This window comes from Barbatula barbatula (genome assembly GCF_947034865.1).
Source record: "Barbatula barbatula genome assembly, chromosome: 20".
NCBI classification, from domain to species: Eukaryota; Metazoa; Chordata; class Actinopteri; order Cypriniformes; family Nemacheilidae; genus Barbatula; species Barbatula barbatula.
In genome coordinates this window covers 18,060,055-18,072,352 of record NC_136783.1, presented here as the reverse complement: position 1 = coordinate 18,072,352, position 12,298 = coordinate 18,060,055, and the positions used below count along the sequence as shown (strand labels likewise).

The following is a 12,298-nucleotide window of genomic DNA, read 5'->3' as shown; positions in this document are numbered from 1 at the left end:
TGGCTCTCCGCTGCGATTAAACAAGTCCAAGCTAAACAGCAGAAGAAAGCCAAACAAGCTTTTCAGTAGTTATGGATGCATTTCTTCACAGTTGTGTCATCTTTAGATCCCGTAGGCCAACAAAACCGTATCTGTGCGTGCATATAAAGAAGAGGGAGAAGTGCATGTTCATTTATGGCGTTCATGCTGTTGGTTTAAAATCAACTTTTGACTCAAAAAGTCATAGCATTGTGATAAATGAAAAAAAAGCTGATAAAGATACCGCTTACATCATACTGCCTCAACTTTAGATATGAATTAGGTGCAACATCCGGACAGACTATATCTGTGATAAAACTGCTATCTCTCGCTCTCTTTTCTCCCTGGGTGTGGGTCTCTCTCCCTGGGTGTGGGTCTCTCTCCCTGGGTGTGGGTCTCTCTCCCTGGGTGTGGGTCTCTCTCCCTCTGTCACCCTTTCTCTAAACCCTGAGCTCTTATCTGGGTCTTACAGGAAATCAGCATGTGTGAGTTGTCAGGACAATGAGAGCTACAAGTGCACTGCGGCATGCAATGTGCTGGACTGATGCCATCTCAACTGTGTGTGTGTGTGTATGCTCTCTTTACCACACACAGACTCAAAGTAAGCTGTTATAAACTGTGCATGGATAAGGGTCACATGCACATACAGTAAACACACTTTAGGGCATTCATTGGGTTGTGTTTTTGTATTTCTCCCTTTGGCCTCCCTTCCCTTGTCTATTTGCCTTGAAAAATGACGACTAAAATGTTGGCAGTTGCAGTGTCGTAGAAAGCGATGCTTCTCTCTCCAAAATGTCAGTTTGCACTATAACTTATGCAAAGCATTTTTTTATAACATGAATGTTAAAATCAGCAAATTGAAACAGATGCTAGGCAAGCTCTTAAACACAGCTGTCTACCCAATGTTTAATCCAGTCTCATAAATAGGTGACAGCAACGCCAGATTTCTTTATACACACTTTATACTTTATACATTTATACATCACTAGTGGAGCTGTTCACTTTGGCTACTTTTCCTTTTTTTTACATTTGACAAACACACCCATATGACAGTTTAACTATTGCCAGATAGACTTTAAGGTTCAAAGGATACCCTGCATGCGCTAGAGGTATTGACATGGTGTTGATGATGTTTATCATTAGGTGGAACCTGTTGTTTAAATGAGGGCTTTCTTACAACTGTGTGTAACACTCCAGTTATCACCCTGTGACTCTCGATTATGTCAAGCTTGCGTGCAAGCGAGCGGGCCAGCATAAATACGCATATGCTGCGGAGAGCGATGATGTGGGCTCTGGCTTTGTCCGCGGTCCGCCTGCATACATCAGTGTCACGCTAATCCCAAACCGCCCTCATCCTTCTCTTCCTTTTTCTTGCGGCTCTTGTCCCGGGAGCTGAGTTTCGTGTAGGAACTTGCTCCACAGGACTTGGCAAACGCTTTTTTATTTAACCAAATTTGAAACTTGAGAAATGCGCAGCAGGACAGTTCCTGCAGTGCAAAAGGCATAAAGGATATTGTTGCACATATTGCCAATTTATCTCCCAAATAATGTCTGATACAGTACTATTTGAATTTGATTGCAATTTATGCAAACTTCAATTTCTCATCCAAACTTTTTTATTAGATAAGATGTTTTGGTCTTTTGTTTATTTTTATATATGTGTATTTTGTTCAGGTGTTAATATTATAGCAATTTTGTCGTCTTCGTGTATTGCTGCCTGATATTAGTTTCAGGTTTCGTTTCATTTTACATAAATTTCTAGATTAGTTAGCATAGAAAAAGTAAAAAGTGTTGATAGACACCTATCAACAGTAAAGAAATAAGTCTTGACTTTTATTTTGAAGGAAGGTATTACTTGGGTGACAAGTTTTTTTTACTTCTGAAAATTAGCTAATGCATGCTTTTCAATAACATTTAAGTCCTTTAGTATGTACAGTACTTCTTTTATACTCTGTGTCACCCAACTTTTATGTCAAAATCATATCAGCATTAAATGTGACTAGGTTATAGAACGCTAAGCTTGACTTTGGCAGCTTGTAATGCTATAGGAATATAAACCTCATTGTAGCCTATCTATCAGGGGCGGAGCTAGGGGGTGGCCAGAGGTGGCCATGGCCACCATGGAAATAATCACGGCCACCCCGATCGTAATTGCGATCAATTATAAATAATAAATAATAGTTGCTTAGATTTTGATCAAAATTACCTCGATCGATCATGGCAAAACGATTACGTTCGGACTGCGAAACTATCGGATGAACCAAATGAAAATAATTCTGGAGAGAAAAGTGCAAGCTGGCATACAGTATCCCACTAGTGTTGTAGATTTGACTGTACTTAAAGAGGTATTTCACAAGCTCTTTAGATTGTGCAAAATTGCTGTTGCCATTCCTGTGAGTACAGCTGGATGTGAACGCAGCTTCTCTACTCTCAAACTAGTGAAGAGTTACCTGCGCTCAACCATGAATGATGAGAGACTGAGCAATCTAGGTGTCTTAAGTGTGGAGTCCAGGAGAGCCAAGTCTCTGAACTTTGATGAATTTGTAAACTTATTTGCTTTAAAGCACAATAACCGTAGAATCAAACTATTGAAGGTTGTTTGTTCTAGTGTAACTAGTGACATGTAATTTGGAAACAGCTTGTAAATTTGCTGAATTTTCATAGTTTGCACTTGAAATAAAATTCACTTCAGTAAATCATTTCTGGTCCTTTTTAAACTTTTTATTATCATTGGGAGATATTTATTCTGTTTTCAAAGTGAATTTCCTAAGTTTTCTTTTATTAAATAACTTGAGGGTGAGTAAGATTATGACCTCAGGATTTTGGTAAACTTTAATAAAAAAAGGCCATTGTAGACTAGCTATTGTACATTATACATCATTGTGATTTGGGCACATACAATACTTTAAAAAGTATTTTAAGGTTGGATAAGTTTGCAAAATTATGTTTTTTGTGCCACCCCAAAGTAACTACTGGCCCCTGCCTGGCCACCCCTATGAAGAATTCCTGGCTCCGCCACTGCTATCTAAACAGGGCTGACCTGAAGTTCAGTCTTTGGATATAAATGTGATCATACATGACCAGCAACTGGCAAAGCCACAGAGAAAGAAAGTGTACAGGGAAGATGTGAAATCTTGGTACTGCACCATCACCTGGAGCATGCAAAGGATTAGTCCTGATCACCCACACCAGAGTCGCACCAGATTCCATTACCATGTTCTCAGGGTTTAACAGGGCACACAACGTGAAGGATGTGAAAAGGTTCACAGCTGGTCGGACACCAGCAGAACGAACCGAAATGTCAGTAGGGTGCAGAGAAAGACAGGCCGTGTGAGAAGGTGCAAGAGAGGAAGCAAAACAGTAGCGCTGCTGTTGAACATAGTGGATTCTTCCTGCTACACCGCTCATGCGGGGAAACAGGGCATGCATGCAACCGTGAGAGTGGAAAGTGGAAAAAAGGCTGAAAAGCAAAAGTATGGCTCAGGTTACTAGTCATTCGCAACACCAAGTTCTAGTTTCTCCCCAACAGGCCATTTCATGCTAGAGGAGTGAAGAAAAAAAGGCCATTTCTTGTGTGTGTGTGTGTGTGTGTGTGTTGATCAGACCCCCCAGTCGTGAGTTACTTAGACTGCACAGTATGATGATGTAGGGTATGGCGTTATCTGGCTGGATTAACTTGACTGGATTTTCACAGGTCTTGTACCAAAAGGTTGAAAGTAAATGTGTCAAGGAGAGCTGTGGGTTTGGCAGTGCTTAGCTTACATTGAGACCGGTTTTGTTTTTGTAAAGTTTCAGGATATTTTCGCACTTGTATCTTGTTTTCTATCTGTCTGATATTTCTATAACTCTCACACTGTATGGCACTAGTGTGGTACCTACCTAGACAATATTGCAAGGTATTAGGTGCACTTTTAAAATAAAGGCAATTCAATTCGAATTATGTACGGAGTTAAGAGAAAATCTTAAGAGAAAATTTTGTTCAAATTATTTGGCAAATCTATTTTTTAACATGTTAAACTGCGACACACTGTTTTTGTTGGGTGTATTTTTGCCTGGAGGTTCAAAGTCCCATTTAATATTTGTTATTTTAAAACGGTAATAGAGAACATTTTGGATCATGTGACCGGATGGATTTCAGATAGACACGTAGCTGTTGGTATTGTTGGTCTCCGAATACAAAGATCTTCAGCCAGTCGCTCTTGTTTCCACAGGTGGTTTTCTGTCTTTCAGGATAGAAAGAGGTCGAACCAGAACGGGGGTTGAATTGGAGAACGCGAGAAGACAGAGATAAGGGGTAGCATTTAGCTTTTGGCATGCACAGTCTCGGCTCCATATTTACTTTGGTTTCGTCAGCCCCGACCATATGCCAAGCCTTAGAGCTAAACTGAGTTTTGTGCGCTTAAAGACACAAAGTGCATACTTGAATTCCTTCAATAGTAAACGTGCATTTCCCCCTCCCTTTTGAACATTCCAGACTTTGAACAGAAGTGTTTTCTTCGAGAGTTACAGGAACTGGATATGCTGCTTGGCCCTGCAAAAATCATTGAGTAGACACTGTGAATATCCTGTAGACGTGTTATATTTAGGTTATGTGTTATTATAGAATAGCCGAATGGTCTTACCTTTAAATCCTCCTGACTTCTTAGTGTAGCTTGCATTCGCTCATGTAGTTTGAGGGACTTCCACCGCAGATGTTTTTGTGCTTTAAATTTGTGACTAATAAAGAAAGGTGTGCTTCTACTTTTCTAAGCATATACTGTACACTATAATACGTACATTGACAAAATCATATGTAAAGACCAGAATATAATAGACTTAATCAGCCATCTAGCAAAAACCCTTGGCATCATGGTGAAAACTTTATAAAATGACTTGTGTGTCAATCCCTCAACCGTGTCTTCCATTGCAAACACACAAAGTTTTCGGACTGAGATCCACCCCAGCAGATGGTCTGTCAGAAGGGCTCTTAAAACAAACAGATGTTTAGGAGATGTTGACAGACATGCAGTAAGCACATCTCTCGCTCCAGTGTGCTTTATTGAAATGGCCAATTTTCTGCAAAGCCTCAGTCTCATTTTTAGTGCACATGGTCTATTTTTCAGTGAAGGGACACATTTTTTAGTTTTGAGCTTAAACACAAATAGTCTCACAGAGTCTGCACACGCATTGACAGCTGTCAATCAAACCCTGACATGTATAACCAACTCTCGCTTGTGCATTTATTCAATCAAACTATACAAATACATCAGTTGTAATATAATTGATTTCACGTGTATTGTTGTAATAAGCACAGACCCTGAGTCAGGCAGATAAAGACCTTATTTTATGTTCTATTTGTTTTGATAAGTTACTAAGATAAGAGTTTAAATGTATTCATTATCTCTGATTGGGTTATTTCTGGATGGGTCTCCCTGAGTGGCAGAGATACTGAAGAGGTGTGTAGACACAATGACCATGCACTGGTGTATAGATATTCCAACAAATAATGTTTGTTTGTTTTATTTATTGCTGTCTTTATCAGTGTGTGTTGTGTGCTTTAGAAACGTAGTATTTGTAAAATATGTGATAAAATGAGGTTTGAGTGTGCGTCTGTTAGACCTCAGATTCAAATGTTTTTTGTTTCCGTCAGATTCAATGGAAAAATACATAATTATAGATTCGGTTGCATTGTTTTGTAATTGCAGCAATAAACTTCCTATTATCTGATGAGGTGAATTATAGACTTTGTTGTGGATTGTGGCCAAGACAATTGTTATAAGCTAGCATTTTTATTTTGCCAATTACTGTATAAAAGATTTAAGAATGGAATGAGATTGGGAAATAATTGCTATCCATCTGTCTTTTCACTCACTTTTTTCGTTTAATATTTTCCTCAAAACAAAGTTATGGCAGTAAATGGGTTGTCTCTTTGATGACTGACACGTCTTTGCCTTTCTGTATTCTGCAGATCTGAGGTCTACAGAGACAGCGCATCATTTCTCCTTCCTGTTGAACACATCAGACTATCGCATCTTGCGCATGGACGAGGATCACGACCGCATGTACGTGGGCTGCAAAGACTACATCTTGTCCCTCGACCTCCACGACATCAACCGAGAGCCCCTCATTGTAAGAGCCAAACCAATTTATCCTCTTCCTCCTTCCTACATAGAGTAGAGATCCTAATAATTTTATGGTTAAGATATTTGTCATACATTTTGGTTGAACCGTAAGGTAGTTTCTGTTTTAGATACTCTGCTATAGTAATGCAGGGAAGTAGCTTAAATGATCCAAAACCAAAGCCTAGATGTGGGGAACCCAGGGGTCTTATAAAGGAACGGGCTGAACAATCACTGGCTAGTTGAGCTCATTACATTGATAGGTTGTTGAGTTTAATGGGATTTTTTTCTGAGGTAGTGTGTCATTGTTGTGACAAATGAGATTGACCTCTTGCTTCTCTCTCGTATTCTCTCCGTTTTAGATACACTGGGGTGTTTCGCCACAGAGGAAGACGGAGTGTGTTTTAAGTGGCAAAGACACACACGTGAGTTTGTTTTTATTTTTATTCTCAAACTATTTCGCTTGTTTTGACCTGGAATTGTGAGGCTATTTTCGCACCCAAATTGAAATCAACCCCTTTTCTGACATCATCCTAATAACCCCATCACAAATTCTCTTTATCATTAGTCAATATTTGGAGATCATGCAGTAGTCCCGCCGGTATATATTTACAGCTGTAGCTATGTCTCGATGTATGTGTTAGAAATCTGCTTGGTCCAAAACCACACACACGTAAGCAATGCACACACACGGAAAACAGATGCCGGATTCAGTGTGAAACCTACTCAAACCTGTCAGCTTTCTAGATTCATATGTTGAATTAGACATGTGGTTTTGGGGGCCTGTAAAAGTGTAGGACATGTCCATTTATGCATCACCTGATCGTCTGCACATCTGCTGGGTTTGTTTCTTGGGGGCGGTTGGTGTGGATTTTTTACTGGTAGGATACTTAGTGTCACTGTGTCAGCGTGGGACGTGACAGGTTTCAACCACAGCTCATGAATTATTAACATGGTTATCCTGTGAAATGTATCCATGTGGACTATAGGACATTTGTGATTTGACCCTTGCGTTTCTTTGAACATAACATTATTGTTGAAAAGGTCAGGATGCTGATCTCAAACATGTTGCGTTATGTCCTTAGAATCTTATTAAAAAAATGCATTATTCATTTTAGTTCGATTCTTTTAAAGCTTTGGCCTTTACAATGCATCTCTGTTTGAAACATAAAATTGCGGGTGGCATACACTTTTTGGCTTTACGTGGGTTGAAGTTAAATGATGTCTACTTTATTATTTGTCCCATGCAAAATAACGAATAATAGGTGGTGATGATGATTATGACGATATCCATCACAATATTGATAATAATAATAATGCTGACTTATTTTAAATGTCAATGCAAGTGTGCAAGCTAATAGTCTTCTATGCTATTAGGCTCAAGCCGTGCTTGCTCAACCGTCCCCTAAAGTTGAACATATAGCTAACCCAACATACAGTAGCTGTGTTAAAATATACACATTTCAGACTTTTCATCTGGTCTTAATATTCATTCTATTGGCTCATTTGTTGTGTTCCACAGAAGTTTGTGAAAATAATTAACACCATTATTTCCCCTATCAGGGCGAGTGCGGTAATTTCGTCCGTCTGATCGAGCCGTGGAACAGGACACACCTGTACGTGTGCGGGACGGGCGCCTACAACCCTGTGTGCACCTACGTGAACCGTGGACGCAAACCCATGGTGAATATGCGCAGGGGAATATGGGAGATGTGGCTTAAACATTGGCGGGTACACCTGGACATGCACATCCATTTTCCAGAAATGTGCACACATCTGTCTCTTACAGTTCATCAACCATCTTTTGTCACTTACCTTTCAGTAAAACCCTCCAGGTGTCGGCTGCCAAGCAGCTGCCTTCCCAAACGCACTATAACTCTCATGTTTAGTTTTACTCTTTAATTGGAGAGATTGAGTTTCTCAGCTCGAGTCAGGCATCACTCTCCAGACCCACTTTGCCTTTTCAGGACCCTCATTTTTGCTCCTGTTGCTCCAAAAATGACTCTTGTTTTCTAATGGTGGTCCTGGGATTTTGGTATTAGTGAGTCACAGTTTGGGAACAATCAATTTCTCTACCTCTATTTTTTTAACACACAGTTATGCCAAAGCTACAGTTACCCTCTCATTCAAGTCTGAAAGCTGCTTTATGTTGGCTGGTTGTGATATGGGAGCTCCCATTATAGAGTGCCAGCAGGGTCTCGGAGGTCCAGAGTCCACTGAAATGAACATTTCCCAGGAATTATTTTAATGCCCTATGTGTGTGAATATGGCTAAACGAGCACAAAGTTGGAATAGCACCCTCTTAACTCCCTGTTCCTTTCAGACAGGAAGCCCGGGTCACAGACTGTGTCCACAATGCACTCCTTCCAAGCAAACATCCCCAACGTCTGCCCCAATGAGCACAACACACATCATGTCCAACATTTAGACACGCATAAACCCAAAGACATCCAGATGTGGCAGGTCTCTGCGCAGTTGACGCTTTGGTTTGTTAGCAGTCTTCGTGTTCAGACTGCACCCGAGAAAACAGATGTGGCCACAGCAGACGTGCTGACTCTGTGTTGATTTTTGGGTTTTTCAGAGACCTAGATGTGTATCCCATCACACCTAAACCATCCGACTGCAGGATGCTATAATAACACAGTTAACTCCAACATCTACTCAAACACATGATTCCATAATCCCAATAGGGTTTTGATTTACACCTAAGCGTATCTATAGTGCCTGATATCTTTCACACGTTAAATCAGTGTAACTCCTTTTTCTATTGCCTAGATACTTTTTCTTGCAGTGCATTTTGGGAGAAGTTAATTGAAATGCATTATAGTTTGACCATAAAGGTATTGTGGAAGACGTTTTCACAGGTTGAGGCCTAGTTGGGGATAAATGGATTTTGTTTTAAGAGGATGAAAACTCAGGTCATGTGACTGTGTTTTGTTTTAGACGGCCATGAGTCTTCAGATGCCCGATACCAAAGGAAGAACTAGTCGTGCGGCCGAACCCGAAGTAGTGTTTGATGAGACAGGACTACAGGTGGGACCCGCGTTTGGGCGTCCATTGGAGCTCCTGTCGTCCATAGACACTAACTTGCATGCTCTTTGTTCCTCTTTGTGTTTTTCTTTGTTCCACCACATGTGTGACCCTGGATCACAAAACCAGTCTTAAGTAGCTTAAGGTAACATTTTTTGTAAAAGCCGAAAATACAGTGTATGGATCAAAATTTCGACTTGTATTTTTATGGCAAAATCATGAGGAAATGAAGTACAGGTCATGTTTGATGAAGCAATTTTGTAAATTTTCTTCAATAAATAAATAAAACCTTTATTTTTGTGAGTGGATGGCCTGCTACATATCCTAACAAAACTGAACTATTCCGCTTTCAGATTATGTAAAAATCTCAATTTAAAAAAATTTACAGATAAGGCTGGTTTGCTTGTCCTGTGTCACATGTGTTCTAACACATCTCTGTCTGATGTTTGGACTGCAATGTCTTTTCTTGTTTCTAAAGCTTTGTTCCTTGATTTACTGGATGTCTTATGGTTTGTCATGCATTATTCAGTTTGGATAAAAAAAATGAGGCCACTAGTAATAATGCTTCCTTTTATTTACTATACAGTATACATTTTATATCATGTTTTTATATATTATTTCATATTTTTATAGTTTTATAATTTAAGTGTAAATTTGAACTATACACAACTTTCTCAGTTTAAGCTTGATAATCCACCCCAGTGGTCCTGTCAATGAAATGGAATGAAGGCCAAACACACACTTTCTCTCTCTGACCTACACATTTCTTCACCCTCCTTTACTCTCGGACAGTTGATCCAGCGCAAACACAAGAATGCAGTAGCAAATGCAAGGAACCAAAGAAATAGAGCTACAGAGCTAAACATTACTCAAATACCTCTGCCGTCCTACTGTACATTTCACATCACAGGTAGAAGCGTTTAACCCTCTTGTGACCTGAGTTTTCTCTGTGTGCAAACTTCGATTCAGAAACTTATAGCGCCTCACTAAAATCTTAAATCTGGAATTTTTACATTTCTAATTTAAAGTTGACGTTAATGTCTTATCTGCTCAACAAACAAAGTGATTTTAATAACACCACAGAGAGAGTTAGCCAAATCGGCCTTCCGATTGGTTGCTTGTAATTATCTCTTTATTTTAACCTCAAACTGGACATCAAACGTATAAATAATGACTAGCTTCATCTTTAAGGGACTTCGTCCCCTGACTGTTTGGTTTGCAGGAGCTGCTAACAGGCGTCATTTCTATGTGTTGACTTTGACAGATTATCTATTGCTTTTTATTAATGTTGGACAGCTCTGAATAGCTTGACAGCCGTTTTACTTTCCCTCATATGAATGTTGATAGATAAGATGAAAAAGTTGCTCTCTTGGAGGGTGAGGTTGGAGATCTGGCTCATGGTGAGTCTTAAGGGCATGTCAGCACACGCTGGTGGCAATTCTTTAAGCTCACATCCAAATACCTGTCAGTCAGAGTTTCTGCATCACGCCCGAGGGATGCTGGAACAAACGGGCCGGTGTCAGTAAGCCATTCCGCCACGTTCTCCGAGCAGGATTAGACAGGTGCAAGTGCGCACACTAGTTAGGTTACTTGTGAGCAGAGAAGTTTGGACAGCAAAACAAATCAAACTTAAAAATACAGCCGAGCAGAATGTGACGATGTAGAGATTAGATTTTCCATAATCATTTCTTATTTGTCATTCAGTCTTGCTTCACCGCCATACAGTATTGTCTCAACTAAATGCTTGCTGTGATATAAAAACGTGTTAACGCTTCTATAAAAATATTGACATGCATCTTTGCTTTCAATTTCCTTTTTAAGGAATCCGTCTTCCACTTAGAGCCTGGCAGAGAGGATTCTGGAAAAGGAAAATGTCCATATGACCCAAAGTTGAACAGCGTCTCTGCTTTGATCAGTAAGTTCCACCTGTAATTGGTCCCATTTTCCATTCAAAACTTTGTCAAATGTGTTTCCACCTCAGTGGAGTTCATGAAGAGGTTCTCATGGAGTTTTTTTTAACCTTTTTATATCCTGCTGTTGAAAGCACCATCGCCTCTCGTCTTCAAGCATTGCTCATTTTAACAACCACTTTGAATCAATCCACTTCGCTTTCTTGCTTCATTGTGGCCTAAAAGAGCGAGAGGCCTCCCTGTTCTTTGTTTTACTGGCACAACATGAGGTGAGGTGGAACTTGTCACGTTGTCATGAGACGGCACATCATTTCACCAAAGTGGAAATTAAACGAAATGCAGAAATCAGATGCGCTTCAGCAACCACGATATCTCACAAAGAGAATGGAAAATTCAGATGGCAAAGAAAGCTGAGCAGTAAAATAAATTGTAAGGAATCTCTTAACAATTCTTCTACGGCGGATTCTCGACTATTCATGGTCTATCCAACTAAACTCTTTATAGACCATTTGGTAACAGTTCATTTCAGAATATTGGATAAAGTCTGCGCATTTGCCGGGGTTATCTGTAATCTGTTAAATTTCAAAAGATCATTTTCAAAGTAAAGCAGCCTGTTTTATTAGTTTGGCATGCATCACAATTATTGTACCATTGCTTGTACTTGGCAGTGATGTTGTTTAGGGATTCGAACAAATCTTTAACCTTAGGTATTACACTTTGGCATATAATAAACCCAATTCACGCAGCTTGTTTCTACTTTGCTGTGATTAGATTTTTCCCTAGCGGACGATGATTTTTCTGACTAAATCCCTGAACTAGACCAAACAACTCTGCGAAGGCCCAATCTGGCAACACTCACACAGCAGTTTATTCAGCAAAACCCTGAACCATAAAAACAACTGACTGAACAGTCTTAACAGCACGGCTTCGCAAACCCACAACCAGTAAAACCACTTAGCTTAGCCTGCAAAGCTATTTATCTCAGTCCAACACAAGGAATGACCTTAAACGCCACAACAAACATGACACGCCGGTTTTAACAAACTGTTTAGCTCGCCGGTCCTCCAGGAACACTTTAGTCGCCTGGTAATGTTTAACCACCACCTCATATGTTATAGTTGTTTGCTCGAATTTACAAGACAGTCTGACAGGTTGGCACCTAGACTTCCCCAGCCACTGGAAAAAAACGCAGTTGGACCAAGCAAATACACCGTCAAGTCATTCCACTCCAGTCGGCTTCCT

General features: G+C 40.0%; 1 protein-coding gene across 4 annotated transcripts in view; it reads left to right on the top strand.

Annotated features, from left to right (window-relative positions):
* Positions 1-12,298, top strand: part of sema3fb (sema domain, immunoglobulin domain (Ig), short basic domain, secreted, (semaphorin) 3Fb) — a 48,362-nt gene that overhangs the window by 23,991 nt on the left and 12,073 nt on the right. For 2 of the 4 annotated variants that reach the window (XM_079483302.1, XM_079483301.1), the window contains exons 3-7: positions 5,966-6,126; positions 6,479-6,541; positions 7,680-7,799; positions 9,060-9,149; positions 10,968-11,061. In XM_079483302.1, the coding sequence (XP_079339428.1) occupies positions 5,966-6,126; positions 6,479-6,541; positions 7,680-7,799; positions 9,060-9,149; positions 10,968-11,061 (528 nt within the window). The remainder of the gene's footprint in view (positions 1-5,965; positions 6,127-6,478; positions 6,542-7,679; positions 7,800-9,059; positions 9,150-10,967; positions 11,062-12,298) is intronic. The other 2 variants (XM_079483303.1, XM_079483304.1) reach the window with 1 other exon arrangement.